The sequence below is a fragment of the Phodopus roborovskii genome, unplaced genomic scaffold, assembly GCF_943737965.1.
Source record: "Phodopus roborovskii unplaced genomic scaffold, PHOROB, whole genome shotgun sequence".
NCBI lineage: Eukaryota > Metazoa > Chordata > Mammalia > Rodentia > Cricetidae > Phodopus > Phodopus roborovskii.
This window is the reverse complement of record NW_026126563.1, coordinates 22,953,225-22,976,536: the sequence shown is the minus strand read 5'-3', so window position 1 is coordinate 22,976,536 and position 23,312 is coordinate 22,953,225. Positions and strand designations below refer to the sequence as shown.

Genomic DNA, 23,312 nt, shown 5'->3' with positions numbered 1-23,312 from the left:
TAAAACAATACATATATTTAAGTTGGAGAATCAAAGAGACTAAGTAAAAACATTAACCATAATATAAAGCACCACAGATTTGGCATACTGTAGGGTCTTTAAAATCTGATTTAGATGAAGGACACGTTCCCTTCTAAAATTTTAAAAAGAAACATGTTTTGTGAATTACATAGGTAGCTCTTAAATGATATTCATGCTTCAAAGAGCCTTGATTTGGAATCTGTTTTCTACCATAGAAGAAAACAGTCCGTTAGCTATGCCCATCAAAATGTGCTAACATTTTGTCCCCATACATGATGGATGAGAGGGTTTGTTTCTACACATGCTTGCTATCCTTAGACATGGCTGATGTTAAAAGAACATTTTAAAAATACTGCTAGTCAAATGATTCTGGTTAAAATGTGTATTTCTTAGAACACTACTGAGGTTGCACATCTTTCCTTTGTTGGCAATTTGTACTTTTGTCTGCTGATTCCCTTCATCTGTTTTAGTTTGGGAGAAAAGCCTCCATATTTTTATGTCTAGCTGGTTATAAAATTTGATTGGCACACACATCAGAGATGGTTCCTTGGAATCTATAATTTTATTCCTATCTTTATGTTTTTCTTTGATTTAAAATAGCCAGTCAACTCTTTTTCTTCCTTATGTTATCAATTGATTACTTGCAGGATATTCATATTTCTAATTTAAAGAAAAGGCAAATTGTAGATCAAGGTGTAATACACAGTCTAATTTGAGTTTCTGTACTATAAACACACACATGAACACAGCTATTTATACAAAGAAAAAAATGTAGGAACAAGCCTATGCATTAGTAGTGGCCATTTCAAGCAGTGAAATTAGCCTGATTGGAAAGGCTTGCAGGAGGCGGATTCCTTACCATCTACTAACTTTTAAAATGATAGAGGAAGGAATAGTCACTTGGTTTGGGTATCTATGGTGGTTAGTGTTACTTCTCAATTAGACTAGTCACCCCAGAAATGGACCTTTAGGCACACCTGTGAAGGATTGTCTAGATTAAGTTAGCCTCCTAGAATGTTTGTGAGGGATTATCTTGGGAAGGTTCATTTTAAGAGTGGTTCAGGCCATTCCCCGGAAAGTGGATCCTAGGCTGCATAAAGGGAGTGACGTAAGTAGCAAGTGTGCATTCACACCTGCTTCCTGACTGTGGCCAGGGTGTGACCAGTTGCTTCAAGCTCTGTCCCACCTGGACCTGACCTTTGAGATAAAATAAATGCTTTGTCTTGTCTGCTGTTTTTGTCCAATTTTTATCTATTAGTGGGAAAAGAAAGGGAGACAGGGATCCTCCGTGGAGAAGGCTGGTCATCATCTCTGCTCTTTTCTACTGAGCATACAGCCTTAGCCCTGTAGCTCTGATTACAGAAGCCTGGATGCAACTCTCGAGTATTTCCATGTGAAATTTGCAAAATGATGACTTGTCCTCCCACACCTCAAATTTGAGATTATTACTCTTTGATGATGACATGAAATAAGTAGCAGGATGGATTGAAGTTATAATGTCTTCATGAAACATTATAAAGAAGTTCTTGTGCCTAGAGATTCCAAGTCTTACTAAAAAGTGAGGCAAGGTAACAGAAGCTAAAAGGAGACTGAATGGTAAAGCAAGAGAGAGCACCAAGTGGCTTTCTAAAATGCATGGGCCAGGCTCTGACACAGCAGATATGTCCAACCCATGATCTGTAGGACACACACAGCTCAGATGGCTGTGAATGCCTCCCAACCCCAAACTACAAACCACTGAAACATTATGAGCTTTCCTTTGGGACTTTACAGTTTTTCAAGTGTAAATTTTGTAGATAGCAAATGTGGCCCCGAGAAGCCAAAAGGTTGGACACTCCTGTGAGTGTCAACATGTGCTGGGATGACTCTCGATTGTCTACCTCTCAATGGATCTTGGTGAACTATTTGGCAGGCGCAAGCAGAACATGGGAAAGGAGAGAGTACTTACTTTGTGCAAACGCCTCTTGCACATCTCCCCCTACCCCAGTGAGAGAGTCCTGGGGGGTGTGCGTTGGTGTGGAGCAGGCAGATGCAGACCGGATGGGCATGGGGATTGGCCTGCTGATGGTGTGGCTGGGGGAGGAGCGAGGAGAGCCCGCCCCCTGGGTCTGCAGAAACAAAGACACATCATTAGTTTTCTGTTACAAGAAAAGCCCATATGCCTTCTCTAAAGTCTTGGGTCCCATGTTAAAAACGGTGACAACAACATTCCAACAGGAGCAAATCTTAGGAAACCAAGGAGATTCCCTTAAACCTAGTTGCAGGTATAGATTAATTTAGGGAACTATCATACATAATCTGAAGTCTGTGTTCATATTGATTGTTCTACAATATGATATCTTTGTTCTTGCCACAAAGCTGATGTTAAACAGATACTTGCAAGGTATGTATATTTCTCTCGGAAGCATGTCCTACATAGAATAAAAGACACAAAGGAGAAATTTTTCAATCTGGACTAGGAGACTTTTCAGTACAGATGTGGTAAGTTTGTTCCCTAATTTCCAACCTGATTTGGTCTCATCTTTAGGCACAACTCAGAACATATCTTACAATATTTCATACTATCTAAAATAATTGCATTGAGATGTACATCGCTTAATCTTTGTTTTACAATAATTCTGACCTTGTGAGATTACTCTGCAAATCAGTAATCTGAAAGGGGAAGAAGGAAAAGGTATCTTGGTGTCTTTTACTCTTTCCTTCACTGATTTTTAACTGATGATTTTACATATGTACATATCATGCAGTGTTCAACCCCAGGGGAATATATCTACTGTTCAAGTGTCCATCATTTCTTCATGATGAAAATATTCCAAATGCTTTCTTTTGGCTTTTTAAAATAACTTTTTTTTTTTTTAAAAAAAATTATAACATGATTTGCTCCTCTTTTTTCTATCTCCAACTCTTTTCATGTGCCCCTCCTCCTTACTCTTGCTCAAATTTATGGCGTATTTTGAAATGATCAGTACACTGTTGTTATTTGTAGTCATCCAACTGTGCAGGAGCATTCCAGAGCATCTTGCTCCTGTCTAATTGCATCTTAGTACCCACCCTTCAACATTTCCCTGTCATTTCCTTTGCCCTGCTCTCCCCAGCTTCTGATAAGTACTGTTCTACTTTCCATTTCTTAGCATTACCTTTTATTTGTCACATATGGGTAAGTGTATGTGGGACTTGTCTTTTTGTACCAGACTTATTTTATCTAACATGTGATCTGCAGTCCTATCCCTGTTATTGCAATGCAGGATTTATGTGGGCTGAATCATATTCCACTACAACACACACATGCACGCATACATGTACGTACATGCACACCAGACACACTGACATACACACAGACATACACATTGACATACACATAGACACATTCAGACATACATAGACATACACACAGACACACATAGGACATACACACAGACACACATAGGACATACAATACATACACATAGATACACATAGACACACAAACACATGAACATACACATATAGACACACACAAGCACACACACAGATACAAGATTTACATAACCACACACACACATACAGATATACATACACACATATAGACATACACACAAGACACACAGATTCACACATACACATACCGATATATACATACACCACACACACACACACACACACACACACACACACACACACACACACGCGCGCGCGTGCGCGCGCACGCACGCACGCACACACACATACACACACACACACAACACACACTGCATTTTCTTTCTTCATTCATGAGCAGATGGTCACTTTTGGTTCTCTGACTATTGTGAACAGAACTGTGATAAGCATGTGAGGGTAGATACCTCTTCTATACATTGACTTCCTATCCTTTGGATAGTTCACTCAGTGGTTTTGCTGAATCATAGGGCAGTTCTAACCTACTATTTTTTTTCTACAATGGCTATACTAACTTACATTCCTAACAACAATCTCTTCTATCCTTGCCCACACTTGTCAGCTTGTGTCCTTTTTTATAATTATCTTTCTTACTAGAAGGAGGTCTATCTCACTGAGGTTTCGATTTGCAAGAGTTGTGGTCTCTAATTTTTGGTCACTGCTTTCTGAGGGCAACACCCTTTTCTTTAGACCTTTGAGAGAGCTGTAGTTTAGCAGAAGAGTGAGATTAGCAGGATTTAAAAGGGAGTAGAAAAGAAAAGATCAGAAAACAGCTAGAATACTTATTTCTGCATTGAGATCTTTGGTATGAGACCTTGCATTTGGAAGCTTTGTGTTTACAACGAGGTCCTTGAAAACAGACTCCTGGTTTCAGTATTAGTAGAAAAGGAAGAAAGTCAAACATGCATGTACAACATGCAGGGAGACCCTGGATTACACACGTAGCCAACCATGCAGTCTTAGCATTCCCCTCCCAGTCTGCTGACTTTGGCCAGTCACAGCGAGAACTCTTTTTACAGAAAAATCCGGAGAATAACTGCCTACCTGTTCACACTCTTAGACCTGCAGCACGAGAGCACTGCTCTGAATATTCTACTTAGACATTTGCTTTGGGTTCGACTGCTTGCCGTTAGACACCCCACCCCATCACACACGCGCGGACACACACACCATTCCTGGAAAATGCCATGCTGTTAGCTCTCCAGGGCTCAGCAGCGTACACAATTGTCAAATCTCTAGAGTGAAGAAAACCCAGAAACAAAACAAGGCAAACCAGAGTGTTGCATAGAACTCGTGTACTGCCCCACGGGCTGCGGATTCCTCTTACATTTGTAACAGTACCTGTTTGCATGGTCTCTCCAGGCTCAGGGAGGAGGACTTGGGTGTTGGTGCGTTTGCCTGCTTTCCTCAGCCTGCTCAAAGAGAGGCTTGGGTTTTCCAGAAAACAGCAGCTCAGCCCCATTTCTTTAAAACCGTCTGCATCTGAGCTAACCTTGCACTTCACTCCCACGAAACAATGAATAGTTTCTCCGTGGAGCTGAGCATTTTCCTGCCCAAAGGCTTTTGTCTGTAGCCTGTGGATCTCTCCCTATGCCCTGTGAAGTGGCTATCACCACTCTAGCCATGCAGTTGTGGATCCCAGGGCTCTGAGAGTGAAAACGGGGAGGTAGGGAACAGTAGCTGAGCCTGTGGCTGAGCCCAGGGACTCCGAGTCCTCTGGGCTGCAGAACTCTATGAACCATGGCTGGTGGAGTGTCCATCAGAGAAATAGATGTTGGTTAGGTGCCTTGGGGGTGTCTAGTGCTACCCACCCCTCCTGTGCACCCTGTCCAAGGTGGAGCTTAGGAAGCACTCCTGGACTGTTCTTATCTGTCTTTGTGACCGAAAGACTCCAATCACAGGAGGGACTGGTGACTGGGGATGGGAAGTCAAGTGGGACCGAGGCTGGTAGAAATAGGTTCCGCTTGGCTGTCCAGCGTGGGTCACCAGTTCAACCATGGGGTCCAGATTTTCTTCGTTAGAAAGTTCACACCAATAAAATGACTCCATTTTTCTTTTTCTTTCTTTCTTTCTTTTTTTGTTTTTGCACTTTATAGGGTATTTTACCACACATTGTTCTATTTTATTTTCCTAACATAGTAAAAAAGGTTAATACTATATTTGAATAGTAGTTTGACATCTATAAAGCACTTTAACCCCAGATCTTTAACTCTCTTACAAGTCAATGAGGTGGGATTATTCTCATCCATTGGGTGAACACACTGAGGCTTAGAGAGGATACCCTGACATATTTGCACCAAGCAAGCAGAGGTAAGCCTGGGCTTTTCCATAGCATCGCAGGGCCTTTTCAGGGTGTGGCCAGCATCACATGCTTCCAGCTATGTTTTGTTAAATTTTGGAAATTTCAGCAGCTGAAGGCCGAAAGGCTTCCACTAGGGCCACAGCATAGTGTCCCAGGCCCCATGGCAGGCCAGGTAACATATTTTCCTTGTTGGTTTGTGGTTTGCTGTCTAGTGTGGCGGAAAGGCGTTTGTGTTGTCAGTCAGGTCTATAAGTATAAGTTCTTATATGTAAGTCTGAAGTCTAAGCAGGTGTAACAGACTCACATTTCGCTGCCGAGTTTGGCTCCAGCAAGATGTGAGACTATGTGATGTAGTTACATCATACTACTCTTCAAAAACCTGAAAAAAAAAATTAAGAATCTGGCAACATGGTTGCATCACGTGCTTTCAGCTATGGGGTATAGCCACACTGCAGTATTGGACAGGCTGTGCAGGGTTGTGCCACCCACTTAAGCTGTCATATGCTGAGTCAGAATCCTTTTGGCTGTGCCATACTCTTTAGCACAGAGTCCTCACGGGGCTCTTACCTCTGGCGACACTTGTAGGGAGGTGTATACTTTGGCTTCATCTCCCCAGGTGAGAGCCTGCCCGCTATAGTGCCTTGGGTTCTCTTAGGCATTTGTGTGTCTGAAACATTGCCAGCCCATATGTTCCTGCTTAGCGCCCATTCATCAAGTAACTTTTCCCTCCCTTTTCTGTTTCCTGTCTCCGAAACTCCCAACAGTAGATCTGTGTTAGAGGAAAATAACTGCCTGTGATTATTAAGAGAAAAATTGCTGACTGAATCTAAATTCTACCGATGTATGAACGGCTAACAGCCACCATGCCCAAACTATATCCAAGTGAATATTTAACTGCTGCAATTTAAAGTAGTCTGATTATGTAAGTAATTTTGGTGGGAGATTCTGTGGTTGACAGAAGTATTTAACTCCATCTTTTCTGCAACTTGCACCTCCCAAGTCATACCCATCATTTAGCCAGAGTTCTTAGAGTAGGATTCTGGTTGCTTGGTAACCACATCCCCATCTCTCTTTGATAGGGCACTGCCCAGTTTGATACTTAGTAACTACTATAGAAAATGGATTCTCTGGTGGTCCTTATGTCCCACTCTTAAAGGGCAATGGGACAGGTCACTGAGTTTCATTTTCACAAGTTCTCTGTAGTCTGCTCATCCAGCATGTCTGTCTGCTATGAACTTTACAGCAAGTTTCAGTAAATTCCCTGAGAAAACTTTTCCCTGGAAATGACTCGATGATTAATGGTGGAAAGACTGAAGAGACAGTGGTCTATGCTGATCAATATATGGATCCAACATTCCCAAGGAGGGTTGATTTATGGATGAAGGAAAACATTTATCACAGTTGGCAATTTAAAATAGCTCTCTTCCTAGAGAATAAATGAAAAATTAATTCCACATCAATTTTTTAAAAGCCTGGTAAGATCCATAAATTTTCCATTTCTTACAGGAAGTATTTTGGTTTCTACTCAGCTCTAGAGATAAAGGATACTTCAAAGAAAGAGGCAAATGTGTAACTGCTGAACAAACTGGCCCCGGCAAAGTGCAGAGTGTTTGTTTCCCGTCCTCTTACTACACCCTGCACAGTCTGCCACCAAGGTCCAGCTGAGGGAACTACCTGGCCCTGTGTCTTACAGCCTGGCCCTGACGAGTTGCATCCCACAGCCTGGGAAAATGAGGAAGAACGAAGTCACCAGCAGTTATCATCATCGTCATCATCATCATCACCAGTTTTTAAACGGCCACTGTGTACAAAATGCAACAGGCAACTGAGGACATGGTTGATTCCGAATGGTCAGGAAAGCGACAGTGTTTGAATCAGGTTTTTATAGAGAAGATACCTGAGCAGGAAAGGTGGCAGTATGGAGAGGAGAGGAGTGTCTAAGTTTTAGAACAGCTTGAGCAAAGCGTGGGACTTGTGAAGAGCATCAAAGACATGGCAGACACACCACTGGTGGTGAAGCTAGTACCAGGTTCCATATGAGGAGCAGAGAAAAATGAGGAGGCTAAGAGGAGGGGCTAGGCTTCGGAGCCTTCAGTGTAGATGGTATCTTGAAAGAGAGGGTCAGTATCTACTGGTTTTGAACAAGGAGATCTTTTTTCCCACTCCTCTAGAATAAATCAACCACAATTTTAAAAATAAGAGCGTGTGTGTGTGTGTGATATAGCCTGATAAAGTACATTGTATATATTTTAATACTAGGTACTAGTTTGTATATGTAGACATCATCTCAAGGTAAACTCTCCTCCCTCACTTTCTAGGGAGGACTTATCAACTCTGTAGGAAGTCCACCAATAGAATGAACCAAGGCTGGAAAGCTGGCTCTCTGTGGTCTGCTCAAGGTCCATATTGCATTTGAATGGGAGCAAGGTATGGAATTTTGAATAATTCCAGACTCTCCTATAAACTAAATAGGAATCAGTCTGATTCCAAGGCTGAAAATGAGGTAGTTTTCAAATTAATCCTTGTTGTAAATCCAAAGAAAGAAAGATAACTGAAAATAAACACAAACCTGATTTTGGTTCTTGGCTATTAATTACTCTACACTAATTAGCTTTTTATGAAATGTGTATGTTAAGGGAATGGACACTCTTCAACTATTCAGTCTACTACCTATTAAAAATGTATTCAGGAATGTGTTGACAGCAAACATGGAAGACATTTGTATATCTAGGGACATATCTGAAGTTAACAGAAGCAAGACAATCTTATTGGGATGTTTCTGTAACTTCTGAAGCATACGTATTATTTTCTGCTGTTAAAAGCAATTACAAGAGATCTAAGCAAATTGAAAGTCATGTTCACAGTTCTTCCACAGACCGAGACTCTGGTTAGTTAACTGCTAGGAAAACAAAACAAAACAAAACAAAAAAAAAAAAAAAACAAGTGAATAGTTATGTGTATTAAAAAATTTGAACAGTTTATATATGACTATCTATGTCTACAAAACTTGCTCTTATATTTGATATTCAGATAGCATTTTCACAGAATATTTTCACACCCGCTGTCTTTTAAAATATCCACAGTAATCTTGTGAGGTACACACCATCAGAATGTTTGAAACGGTCAAGATGTTAGTTTACTTTCCCAGCATCTTTAACAGCATGAGCTAGAGCAGGGGTCTCTGCAATTCAGGCCTATCTGCTGTAATGTTTCTAAGAAAATCACTGAGACTTTATTATGCAAACACAAAGTTAACGTATTTGATTTTAGACCTATACATAATAGTTGGGACTGGAACATACCAGAAACTCTAGGCCATATTGTTACTGCCACTACAGGCAGCTGTTTTCACTCTTAAGATACTTTTTGTGGATACTCGTTTTATAGCTCCTTCAATAAATCTTAAGGGTACACAAGGAAGAAAGAGGGTAGGATAACTTTGGTTCCAGTTTTGTAAAAAACACAATTTATTGCTTGTGATACCATAATCATATTATAATACAGGCACTATGTTTTAAACTTCATGTTCTCTCCTCAAGGGGGATAATTTCATGCATTGCCTACAACAAGAAACAGTATATGTGAGGGAGATAAATACCAGTGTAATAAAACACTACATTGAACCACACACATTTATGATAAAGCAGAGGTTATTAAATCAAGCATGATTTGCTGTATGGGGCATTTGAGTTTGATTTTTTTATAAAGAGAATGTTCCCGAAGGGGAAAGACTAATAAAGCAGAATTTAGAAGTAGATGCCGATCTAAAACCTCTAAATTCTCTCCTTAGATCATGTTATACCACGAGAACTCCATTTGGAAGGTATTTGCTCATTTTCTCCCTGATCCAACTCTGTGGGGCTGGATTTCATGGGTTCTGTCTTTAGTTTTGACTAAAAGTGAGTATACGCCATGGCCACTTGCAATCTATGACTACATTTTTATATTATATTGTTTAATACTTCTCTAGAAAGCTCTCAACGAAGGCTTGTTTTTTAATGCAGTAGGTCTTCCGAGTTTCTAAGAAGCAGTATTTCTAGCCTGATAAAACCCTGGATTACGATTTCCCACTCTGCTGCTTAGGGTTCAGAAGAGCACCCCGTCCCATTATTCTCTCCCCCTTCACCTCACATTCTTCTATTTCCATGTCATGGAGCTGCAGTTTATATGCTGGGGCGTAAGTGACCTTGACCTCAGGTCAGTTTAAGGAGAAGCCTGAGTGGAAAGCAAGCAGGTGGGAGAAAACAGTGTGTTGGCCACATTTGGGTGGCACTATCAATGTTGCAGTCTTCACAGCTGTCAATGACCCTTCAACGTGCAGAGGCTGGGAGGAGCTCCACAGGGAGCGGGTAGAGAGGCAGGATCTACCTAAAGGGTGCTCCCACAGCTTGGCTCTGTACATCCATCAACTTTCTGGTTCCCAGAAGCCTTTCAGAATATACGGAGGGAAAGGGTCCCTGGGGGAAATGAGTTTTAAAGCAAGACAATTGTCCTCTCTGACCAATGGGAGGAGGAAGTTAGACTAGAGCAGCATTTTCTGTTTCCATGTACATGCAGGGAAAAGTCTGTTTGCAAAGAGAGCTATCAAGGACTAGGCATTTGCTCTGCCATGATCTAAGTCAGTGGCCACACCCCAGGGATGCAGGGATAGACAATGATACAGGCTACAAATACAGTGCATCTTTAACACAAGGGAGTCATCCCTGGTGAAAATTTGGCGTCAGCTCAATGAAGTAATTTTTTCATAATATACAAAATAATGCCGCACATTGCCTTTATTGTTTGAGTTACAGATTTGTTTAACATGGTTCTTTTCTTTTCTTATTCTTTTACAGACCTTGGGGACGAAGAGTTAAAAAGTTTCCAGTGTTCTGCAAACATTCTTTGTTACACACAAACACACAGAATGAATAATAGAAAAGAGCATACAGAAGAATGAACAGATCTGTTGAGATTGGACAGGTTGGAGTTCTAATTAACCATGGATAAAATGTTAAGTCTTTAATAATGCGAGTAACTGGGACATATTGTCATACACTTCAGTGCATGCACAGGTATTCAAGCTGCTTTTCTCTTGTTCGAGTTCAGTGTAATTTCTCTCAGTGTCCTGTTCCTTCTGCTTGCTTCTGAACCTGACCACAAGGTCACACATAGGACTTCAGGATATAACATATCAGACAGTCATGATGCTCCTATCTCCGGGAGAAGGGGGGAGGAAACGTGTGGAATGACCTTATGAAACCACGGAGCAGAAAGGGCCTTGGGAAGAGTGGAAGGGAAGGAAGTTACCTACTCTTCATAGAATCTTGTTAACAAGCAGCTTTGGAGGAAGCTAAAGAGATGTGAGGTGGTCAGTGATCTCGCAAGCCTCATCTTACACAACTGAACACATCTTAGAGCATAGGGGTAGAGGGCATGGTCTTGTCATTATGTGACGGAAAAGGGATTTATTACCTGATTCTTACAAAAGAGTTTCTATACCCTTTTGGCGAAATGGAAGCTGAACTGAATGTTCACAGTGTGGAGGTTTGCTCTTGTGGGTTGCTGCTTGTGAGACAACAGAGACCTTTTGTAGCTCTAGTGACTGACCTCCTATTACTAGAAGGTCTGGTTAATAAACCCAGAGAGCATAACATGGATTTGAAACTTAACACCCTTGGGGATCTAAAACTTTCCCAACGAATCACAAGTTGTTCTCCCTTCTAAAAAGAAACAGGTCTTCATTTGTCGCTGACATCAGTGACAGTTACAACAGAATGCTGAATTTTATCATCTCAACTCAAGCACTACATTGAAATGGAAGCAAATTAGTATGATTTTTTTTTCTTTCTTTCCAAACTGATGCACGAACATACATTAGAGGCCAAAGCAATGAGAACGCCAGCAGGACGGCAGCCCTTCACTGTTAGTTAAGACCTGCAGTAGGGGACATAACTTACTCCCTGCTTCAATTCTTCTTCCTACAGAAAGATCGAATCAATAACAATTAGATTACCCAAGGTTCCGACCAGAGCATGTACACAGTGAAGGAAGGCGAGAGACCGGAGGCATCAACGTGGCTTGAACACCTCTCTTGGCCTCTGCCACCCCTGTCACTTTAGTTCCAAGCCTATTTAAGTATTTGAGACAACAGACCCATTCCTTTCCTCCATGTATCTGATCTGTCTGTCTATCTCAGTACTTGTATGTCTTGTACAAAGTCAGTGTTCAGTTGGATGCGGTTGATTCCGTGATGGCTGCTGGCCAGTAGATCCCTATCTCATCACTACAGTGGAAGAAGAATAGGAATCCCAGCAGAGAGATTTGTCAAAATTTCCTGCCATTCAGGGAAGGGCAAGATGGGTTCAGAACTTTTCACCTGATGTATTTTTCAAAGGGAAGCAGAAAAGAGATTTTCTGTTGCATCAAATGAGATAATAGGCTAGAAACAAGTTCCTAATGATCCAGTCTTATCAAAGACAGAACCAATATCAACCAACCAAACCCCCAGCTCTACACTTCATATGTCTAGCACCCTGGAAGTAAATTTTGTTGAGTAATGATAAAGCATTTCCCAAATGGATTAGTAGAGGAGATTTTGATGGCTTAAAAAAAAAAAATGTCAGCTAAGCGATAAAACAGAGCAAAGAAAACAAATGAAAGAAACATTACAGGTGCAGTGTCTGGGACAGAAAGCTTCACAAAAATCGTTTTCAAAAAGCATTTGAACAAAGAAAGAGAAAGGAGGGAGGAAAGGAGTAAGGAAGGAAAGAGAAGGAGAAAGAAAAAAGGGCAACAGCTAAACCACAAATGCTGGTGTTGGGAGGGGTGGGAAACGCATGGACTGAGAGCCAAACACTATGAATTTCCTGTCTCACGTTGAATGCACAGGGCCATTCTGTCTGTGGCTCTCCTGTCAGAAGTCCCAGTTGCTGCCTTTGGCACATGGCCATCCCTGTTTATATTGGGTCTCACTGTTTCCCTCAGGCCAGATGACAATAGAGCACTGACACTGTTATTGGCTCGAGTGTCCATGTGCCCATCTGTTGTTAACTTGGAAAGTAGTTTAGCAATAAACAGCAGACAGAAATGTGATCTTATTAAAGGAGATTGCTACTTCCAATGAAATAGCATCCTACTGCATCCTACGGAACTTCTATCTTTTAGTACTTTTCCCTCAGAAGAGAGAGGAAATATCCCATCTACAGTTTGTACTTGAGACCCATGGAAGTCATGTGACTTGTTGGAGTCCCAGAAATACAACAAAATATTTACTATTATTGTTACCACTTGTTAGTCACTATTTCTTAATTTACAAATTAGATACTAGCCTGTGTGCAAGCTAGTCAGAACTGTTAAAACTGACTTATAAACAGATCCAGTTTTGTAACATTAAAGGACACAAGAGACTGAAAATAAACAAAGCATTTTGCCCTATGGTCCTTAGCCTAGTTCCAGAAAGTGCGTGAAAATGAGAGCTACCACTGGTCGACCGCTGCTGTTTCACATGCTTAAGAAATAATTCCATATTTGATTTTACAACATTTGGGGAGGAAATTGCATACAGTAATTGGAAAAGCCATTGCAAGTTATGTGCAGACGATTTTGAAACACCACAACAGTAGGTCAGAAACACTGATGTGAAACGCCTTACCTTTAATAGCTTCATGAGACCTTCCAACTGGACCATCAGCTCTCTCCGGCTCTCCTGGAGAGCAGACATCCTCTGTTCTAGCTCGTCCTTGCGCTGTCTAAGAAATAAGCCACTGTCATCAGAAAAACATTCAAATTGAGCTAATTCTATTTCCTGGATTTGTGGGTGTGTAGTGGACTGTCTCTAAGGAGATGTGTCTAATCTTTGATGTCGTTACCATGCAGATAACAGTCTTCAAATGGAAAGATGATTGTAATGGGAGGGGCACTGTTATTTGGGAAATCTTTCTTGGAATTTCCACATTTTGTTTGTTACCTGACCAGCTGTGTTCTGAACCATTGGCTTCAGAAATCCAACACAAACCTAACAGTCCTGGAAATGGGCCAGGCCACAGATCTTCAAAATCAAAGCGATGACTACAAATTGACATAACATTTACTATGGCATTTCGGAAATCTGATGTAAAGATGCAGTTTAAAGTCTGTTGTAGCATGTGTGTGACTGGTACCGCTCTGAGATGAAACAGTCATGGCCAGAATGGTTATAACCATTCTGAAGTATTTGGTGAAGTCAGGACAACATGTGCTCACATATTTGTTCTATGAAAATGCTGAATACAGCTTGTGTTGGTTTTACAGAACTTCTATGAAACTGTCAGCAGAGTGGAAACTAGCGTGCACTCCATCATTTGTGCTGACATTAAGAAGTATGGCAAAACCCTCAAAAGGAGGAAAAAAAGTGCAGCAGGAAGTAATGTTAGCTGGGCCTAGGGGTGCAGGCCTGTAATCTCAGCACCTGGGGTGCAGGCCTGTAATCTCAGCACCTGGGGTGCAGGCCTGTAATCTCAGCACCTGGGATGCAGGCCTGTAATCTCAGCTACCTGGGGGACTGAGCCAAGAAGAGCAGAAACTCAAGGCTTTCTTGGTCCAAGGCTAGCCTGAAGAAGGTAGCAAGGCCCTGTCTTAAGATATTTGATTGATATCCATGGGAGGCCCCCCCTCTTCTGGAAAGAAAAGAGAAAGAACAGATGGGGGGTTATCAGATGAGGGTTTGGGAGGATTGGGAGGAGAGAAGGATCTGGTCAGGATATAAAATAATAATGAAGGAGGAGGAGAAACCTTGGTTGTCAGTTCAGTCTCTTTGAACCTCTATGAACCAAGGTTACTTGATTCTCTGGGATTTATTGAGATGTCTTGTTGCTCTTCCAGAGGAGCTGGGTTCAATTGCCAGCACCCACATGGTAGCTCAAAACCACATGCAAATCTAGTTCCAGGGGACCATATACCTTCTTTTGACCTCTGTGGGCACTGTAAGCATGTCATGTAGATTACATACATCCAGGAAAACACCCATATGTGCAAAATAAAATAAAACTAAATAAAATGAACAAATATAAAAACAAAAAATAATTCCTTCAGATTTTTGACATATATGCATGTTTTCCAAACTGATACCACATTCATTATTTCATGATAATTAGTGAGCAAATTAATATATATTTTCCTTGTCCCCACAGGGGTTTTTTGCTTGCATTGAAATAGCAAAGCTTATATTAAAAAATATGACTGGATTCCTTAGCAACATGCATTAATGTATGCATGCATATGTTTCGATGGCATAGACACGGTATTAAGTAGGCTTACAGCAGGGCCTTTGAAATGAAAAACTGACTGTATAATGGATGTCACAGTGAGTTAGGCTGTGACTTATTCAGTGGAAAGATATTTACTTAGAGGGGGACAAGTTAGGAACACAAATTAAACATTTTAATATGCTTTTATATGCAAATTCTTTAAAAGGGCTAATAAACAAACAAATATTTTAACCTTGCTGCAACATGTACAATAACACATATGCACATGTTCTTTCCCTTATGTTTTAAGTGTGTGAGTGTCTGTGCACCATGTGTATGCCTGGTGCTCCAGAGGCCACAGGAGGCCTTCTGTGGAGTAGAGTTACTGATGGTTGTGAGCCATGATGTGGATGTTGGGAACTGAATATGAGTCCTCTAGATGAGCAGCCAGAGATCTTAACTGCTAAGCAATCTCTCCAGGCCCTGTATTCTTTTGACACTTGTGACTATTGCCTTAAACAATTCTCTCTTTAACTTCCTTTTCTGAATGCGGAGAAAAGGAAACAGCATATGTTATAGGTTTAAGATAGCTTATTTTGTTTGCTGCCTCTTTGGCAGAAACTTTCTAATTTTGTATGTTTCATATCATCCGAAAGAATCTCTCAATGACAAGCATCTCGACTGTTTCTCTATGGCCTTATCTACATGCGTTATTCTCTGCAGCATTTGGCACAATATTTTTGATTTACACTTAGTTTTCACCTCATGATTTCTTTATAATTTTTGGCCACAGGAATCCATTGAGGTCAGAGAAAAATTCTACTATTGTAGGCTAAAAAATACTAAGCAACATTTAAATCCTTAGAAAAAAGTGAACTGCTATTAACTTACTATTAGCCAACATAAACCAGTCTTATTGTGCATTCATAATAGCAATCTTAAAAACATGGCATTCAATTCTATGAAAGTCATTTAACAATGTTTCTGTTCAGTCTTCTCTCTAAGTGTTTAGAGCAACAGTTCCCAATGAAGCCCAATTACCAACGCATGTTACAGCCTCCACATTCAAGGTGGTCAAACAACATACTAAATAAAAGACTAAATAGTGATTTTGATTTCCCTCTGTTAAGGGGAATGAATTTCTAAATAAATGCCTTTTATTCTGACATTCTGTGAGATTATTTTTAATTTAGTGTCTATATGTTAGAATCTACTTTCTTTTAAGATATATTTAGGACAATAATGTTTTAATATGAAATATATAAGAGATATATCCACAAGAACTTTCCGAATTTGAGGATTGGGCTGTGGTTATAAAAGGAAATGTGTTTCTTAGGAAGCTCATGCATATATACTTGGTGGTCTATAGTCATGATATCTGCCACATTTATTAACTTTATTGAGTCTCAATTTCCATTTTTATATAAGGAGTGTAAGCGAGCCTTTCTTTCCAGGTTTATTATTGCATTGTAAAGCACATATGGAGGGTTAGCATCCAGCAAGTGTCAAATGGTTAGCACACAGGAAGTCCTGGTTATAATCCTATCCGGTCTGCTAATGTGGCTTTTGCTTTCCCTGTGGCTTAAGGGAAAAAGGAAACCATATCATTTCGAAAGGCCATAGTGAGTTTAAGATTAAAAATAAAACTGAGTATTTGTTAAAGCAAGTCCCTGATTGATGGAATAGGAAAGACACAGTGAGGACTAGCGTGGATGCTGTTCATTCCTGTGAACTATGGCCAAAGTAGCTTTGTAAGAGGCGGCTGTCTGAGTGGAGCCAGGATGTATCCCTGGTGCACAAAAGGACTTTGCGAACACATCCCCCATGGAGGGATAACTGCCTTAATCTAGAGACAGGAGAGAAGCCCTAGTCCCTACTTCACATGACCTGTCAGACCTACATGACCCCAACTGGATGGCATTCCCCTACATATGGTATTGTGGTGGGGGGGATGGGAGGGGAGGGTGGTTAGAGTGCATGTGAGAGGGCAGAGAGGATAAAAGAGAGGGAGGGAGGGAGGAAAGGAGGGAGGGAAGAAGGGATGGAAGGAGGAAGGGAGGGAGGGAGGGAGGAAGGGATGTAAAGAGGAAGGGAGGGAGGGAGGGAGGGAGAGGGAACTGGGATCCACATGTAAAATAATAAATTAAATTAAAAATAAATGCTTTGACTCCAAAATTTAAGTTCAAGGACAAGTTACTGGGGAAAAGGATTTCTATTTCTATTTTTGTTTCCACAGAAAATGAAAAGATGTGGATTCCTTCCAGACTAATGTGGTTTGATCAAGCCAGACCACCTGAAACAGAGTACCAGGTGATTCAAAACAGCTGGACAAAGCAGCCTTACAGACTACAGCCAGGATTTCTGAATCTTCTTCGAATCCCCCATGACAGCGCCCCTTACCAGCAGGAAGTAGTTTGGAAAGAAAAGAGGCCGCTGTCTTAGAGCCTCTTGAAAGTCTGAAATAACAAAAGATGAAAGCACAGAATCCCCAGGCTATTATTTATTTATTTAAATCTAGGTGTCAGGATATCTGTGCAATCTCCAAATTCTGGAAATGCTTGGTACAGAGTAAGAAGAGGTAACTGACATATGTGGCAGGTAGCACAGATATCTAGAGAAATAGCCTTCTAGAGAGGATAATTCTTCCTTCAGGGTAGAGAAATATATAGAATATAGAGGCAGACTATCAGCTGGTTGGGTACCACCTGACAGGAAGTGCCACAGGCAAAGAAGTTACTGGTGATTCTAGATTCCTTAGGAAATAAGGCTTTGTGCTCAGTTGAGCTCATGGGGCGCCCACCTTCGGGGCGCAGGAGGGTGGTTAGAACTGTGTCTGTTCCATGATGGCTCCATGGGGATGGGGAAATAATCAACTGAAAAACATCTCAGTGACCGGGGCTCATCTGCTATCTTTCTAGTCTGTCTTCCACATGGAACAGAAAACTTTGAGAAGCAAAAGCTGTACAGGAGAACCATCAAAATTTCTTATGAACATTTCTCCCCCAAATCTCTGCTTTAGAGAACAGGGTGACTAGTAGAAGAGGTAGAGGTGGTATTTCAGGCAGACCCAGATGCTACCCTGACCCTGGCAGACCAATCACCATTCCATTTCCCCAAATGACTGTCGAGCAGTCATTTGTTTTTGAAGTATGTTTGATGAAGATGATAAGAAACACCATCACCTTTCTCTTCTACTCATTTTCATTTCTTCTAGGAAATAGTGTAGTAGAGAGTGTAAGAATTCGTAATGGTCAGAATATAATGGAGTCAGAATAGAAACCATATAGGAATCTGGAAGAATTTCTGTTTCCATTAAGTCATTATGCTGTTAATAATTAAATTGTTAATTGAGTAATTAACTATTGTTTAAATTATTTAGTTATTCAAAAGTATAAGGCAATCCCTCTACATGAAGCAGCATGTGTAAATTTTGCCAATTTCCTTTCAAGTGAGGCCTTGAAAGGTCCACTCTAGTCATAGGGGTGGGAGAGGCAGAGCCTTGAGCCTGGCCAAGGTGGGCTACAGGACTCCTCTGGTGTTCATGTGTCTGAAGAGCTGAGCTTGGATGGAACCATCGATGGTGGCATGCAACAGGGACTTTATATAAAGAGCAGGAGGAACCTATTGAATTTAGCTTCTGTTTGGAGGAAGAAAAGAGACTTCATTTTGATGAGTTCGTGTGAAGAGGCACCTACACTCACTATTGAAGCTATAGCTCACAGGGTTATAGGTGCACATGGAGTAAACTCAGCATATAAACTGGAAGGTAAGACCATGTAATTCTCCATAGTTAAAGCTTCCTTCGGAAAGACCAATATGGTCTTCCTTGAGGGAATTCACTTCTCTGTTATTTGCTCCATAAATACACGTGGGTACTTGTCATAACCAAGACATGGCGCCAAGTCAGTTTCATGAGAGGGGCCTGCAATAACTCCTACATTTTGCAGCAAAGAATTAGTGGGAGCAACTGTAGCCCTCAGCCAAGGCAGAATCCTTTAGCTTTCTGTCTGAGAAGGCAGTGACACCCAAGAGAGTAGCCATGATCCTCCACAGTCCCTTCCAACTCAAGTATCTTAAGGGGACACAATAGATGAGATTAGGCTTTCCCATCCATAGGGCAACACAGAGGCATGACATCTATTTTAAAAGACCCCAGCCCTCCCATGTGCTGGATAAGAGTTCTACCAGTGAGATAATTATGACATAGGCTAGTCTTGAACTCATGGCCTTCCTGTCTCAGCATCAATGTTAACTCAGATTCCAGACACATACCACAAAGCAATGGCTCCTTTGAAGACAAGATTTAGAGAAAAACAGACTCTGTTTTGTGAGATATGACTCTGTTTTGTGATATATATATATATATATACACACACACACACACACACACACACACTATATATATATATATACACACACACACACTATATATATATATATATATATATATATATATATATATATATCCTTCAATTTAGAAATCTGTGATATTTATTTAACTGCTTATGTGTTTGGTTTTAATGTACAAATGACTAAAAACAGCCAAGTGAAACATTTTCCCCCCCAGTGAAGGTATTTTGCTTTTGATCTAAGGAACACATTGTCCTTTTCTCGGTGTATAATCTCTCAAAATTGTTCAAATCTTAGTGATCAAGTGTGTTTTATTGAAAAGAAAGAGCTGCAGCTATGTTGGGTCAGGGTTGTGTGCTGGCCAGCTGTTGCCAGATGGTGCTTAAGAGCTCACACATTAGGACTGGGGCCACGGCTCGGCACCTAAAGCACTTGTCACACAAGCAGGAGAGCCAGATGTCATACTCTCAGCTCCTACATGAATGTCATCAGGTGGGCGTGGTGCCTCACTGGTAATCTCAGTACTCTTCAGACAGAGGCAGGGGATCCTGAGAGCAAGCTGGCTGGGCACAGTGTCCCCAGTGGTGAGCTATGGGAAGCTGAAGGATTCCCTTGGGATCCAGTTCCTTGTTAGGGTGAGCAGGTTTGGGCGCTTTAGGGAGAATAGAATAGAATAGAATAGAGGAGTGTCCTGAAAGGCTTGATTCCAGGGGCTAGTGCCCCAGTCTTAGAATACCTCCTCTGCGACTGGAAGCGTTTCCAAATGGGAAAAAAAAATGTGCCGAAGTTGAGCAATTAAGACAGTAAAATCTCTTGCATGAAATTTTGAAACTAAACAAAACAAAAAAAGATTCCCGACAACTAACCTCAAACCCCCACAGGTGCACCCATACAAATGTGTACATGTATGCATGCATACACATCATCCCACAAGACACAGGAAAAAAAGCCAGATCTCTAACACTGTGTTCCCTGGGGAAATCTGGGTCCTTCTCTTACCTGAGGAGCCGCAGTTCTGCCAGCAAGGTTGGGTTCTGCTGAGCCTTCTCTGGTGTGGGTTGAGAAGCTTGCTCATGTTCTAGCCGAAGTCTCTGGATCTCTTGTAAGATTTCTCTTGGGAGAGAGGAGGAAGTGAACTGGTGTCAGTACTTCCCTGGAGGTGGACATGTGAACATGCCAGGCCAGCAGAACAGAGAGGAGTAGGATTGTCCTGTGGTTAAGAACAGGGCTGGCCTTCCTTGGTCAGGGGATGTCCTGCTCTGGTGTAGTTTGCCTAGGTGAGGGGAAGGCTCACCCTGCCTTTGGCACACCCAAACAATTCAGGTTGTGCAGTGTGCCTCTGAGTGTTATCTCTAGTACCTGACCTCTCGCTGGTAAGTAATGCGGTGCTGTGGTAACATGTCCTACATTGGTGAACGCAATGTTTGGTATCTCCTACATTGGATAAATAGCACATGAGAGGTACTTGAGAGAGAAGAAAGTATAAATGCTTCCCATTTGACAAAAATACATATCCATTTAACCATGAAAAGATTTTCTTGCTGAAATTATCAGAGAAATCCCAAAGTCATATATTCAAAATTTTTTTTTTAACTTTCCATATTTAGTTTTACCAATGAATCACAAAGAAGGCAGCCTTACAAGGAAAGGCTTTTAAAAGGATTCATTGTAATTGATCCTATGACATAGAGGGCTATTGGCGGAACCTCTGTCAGGCAATGAGATATGTCAGTTTATTATTGATGTAGGACGCCCTGCACTTGGGTGAGCATTAGGTCACCATCAGTGACACGCAACTGTGCACAGCAAATTATATGTAAGTAGATTTGAAGCCATTAAGTAGGATTATTAGTTACATACTCTTGGGGGACATAGACATGTCAGGTTTGTACTTAACAAAACACAGTGAGACAGCACAAAACATCTAGAAGTTAGAATAGACCTGCTGAGCAAGCTAGGGCTGGGGTGGCACTCCATGTTTCAAGATTTCAAATCGACACACAATTGTCCATTGTTATGGTAACATAATAACACGATACATGCACAGAAATAATGATTAAATTAGGCTAGCGAGCATCTTTGTTTCTTTCCTCTTGGGAGTATCACCTCTAAGTCAGGTGTTGGGTACCAACACATAGACAGTATAGGTCAAGCTGGAGTGTTCTGTACCACAGCAGGGCAGGTGTAGTTTTACACCATTATTTGAGAATCAGGAGTCCAGTTCACCCTTCCTGGGAATGGTGAGAAGTTTGGATCCTAACCCTTTTTTGTTTTCTCCCTGATATCCGTGGTAGAAATATCTCTTTAAAGGAATATTTCATGGAAACATATCTCCCTTATAAAAAAGAAGAGAGAGCCACCATGGTTACAGAAAGGGCAGGTCCACGTGCTGTTAGCCTTTTTCTGCCACTCACTCTTCAGGGCTCTTTGGGTGCCAGGGATCTAAAAATGAGTGAATTTCTATAGTGCAAGAGTGGGACGTAGATGGGGCTTAAAAGGGGTTAAGTCAGGATGGATGAGCCCTCAGGGATGGGGCAGGGAATTCTAGGAATAATGCATGCCCAAGGGCAGGATGGAGCTCCTCTCCCCTCCCCTCTCTTCCCCTTCCTTTTCCCCCACTCCCGTCCCTTCCCTTCCCCTCCCCTCCCCTCCCCTCCCCTCCCCTCTCCTCTTCTCTTTCTCTCCCTTCCCCTCACCCACCCCTCTCTATTTTTCTCTCAGGTATACAAGCATGTGCTTAAGGGGATGCACCATACAAAACCACCTAGAAACAAGCAATAAAATGGTGTCAGGCACAGCCAGGGCTGTTAAAACATTTATAGCACATCCTGCTGGTTGTAGAACCAGGACAAGACCCAGACGAAGGCAGATTAGTGGGAAAGCAGAGCATAGGTCACAAACTGAAGTGCTCTGGAGAGGTGAAAAGGCGGGTGAGCGGAGCAGCCTGGATGAAATGTTTCTGGTTTAGTGGGCAGGCAGATTGTTTCCCCCTGTCTGTCTGCAAAGGGCATAGGAGAAGCTTGAAGTGCTTGGATCTCAGGCCAGGTTTGACCCGTCCTCCTGATGCTGCATAGGCGCCTTTCTTGACCCTGGCATTCTTTTCCTCATTCTCAGCTCCAACCACCTCTTTGTACCAGACAAATAAGAGGAAGAAGCAAGAGAGTAGAAGAAAAAGGTCCATGAGAGAGCCTAGATATGTTCAATTTTTTACTCGACAATCTGGAGTTCGTAATGAGAGCAGAACTCCTCAGTTGGAATTCCTAAAATCAATTCCACTAATAGTTATTCTTTTGTCTAATCATCTTCTGCACCGGTTATTCTAATGCTATTTCTGGCATCATCTAGTCACCATTGGGCGTCTTAGTTCTCCCCAGCATCTATGCAACCCTGTGCAAATGCAGTCAGTTACTCCATCAGAAACATGTAGACATCTTATCAATATCTGACTGCCACTCTTCATCACCACAGCATAAATTTCATTTTCTGGGACTTGTGGACATCTACGATATTGATCCTTCTATTTTTACCCTTCATCTGAATCCTTTGGATTTTCTCTGGCAAATATTTCTCAATTATTTGTATTTTTACCTGCAATTCTTTTGTCTTTCATGGTCATATTTCACTATCTTGACATGTCCAACCAACACCTCACCTCTATACAACATTTACCCGCCTTAACCTGGACCATGGTGATAATGTAAAGTAGGTCCCAGGGGGGAAAAGAGGGAGACAGGATGTACTAATTTTTAATGTTAATTTGTGTGACAGATGAAAAGAGCATTGGTGTCCACCTTAAAGGGTTGCTGTGGAATGGGAGAGGAGCAGGCACGTGTCCTATAAACACACATGTCCACAATGCTCTGTTCTGAACATCTCAAAGCAAATGTTGGCTTTCTTGCTTCTGTCACTTGGAAACTTGGTTGGATGTTACTAATCTAACTTTGGATCTCTCTTTCAGATGGGTGGATCCTTCCTGGTTACCCCCACAGTATACCCTAGAAGAGGGACTAATGGTTTGA

General features: G+C 41.5%; 1 protein-coding gene across 14 annotated transcripts in view; it reads right to left on the bottom strand.

Moving 5' to 3' along the window:
• Window positions 1–23,312, bottom strand: part of Dtna (dystrobrevin alpha) — a 341,323-nt gene that overhangs the window by 14,333 nt on the left and 303,678 nt on the right. For 9 of the 14 annotated variants that reach the window (XM_051202197.1, XM_051202203.1, XM_051202205.1 and 6 more), the window contains 4 exons: window positions 20,293–20,406; window positions 13,371–13,467; window positions 11,677–11,697; window positions 1,970–2,129 (listed from right to left, as the gene is read on the bottom strand). In XM_051202197.1, coding sequence (XP_051058154.1) covers window positions 1,970–2,129; window positions 11,677–11,697; window positions 13,371–13,467; window positions 20,293–20,406 — 392 coding nt within the window. The remainder of the gene's footprint in view (window positions 1–1,969; window positions 2,130–11,676; window positions 11,698–13,370; window positions 13,468–20,292; window positions 20,407–23,312) is intronic. The other 5 variants (XM_051202202.1, XM_051202206.1, XM_051202208.1 and 2 more) reach the window with 1 other exon arrangement.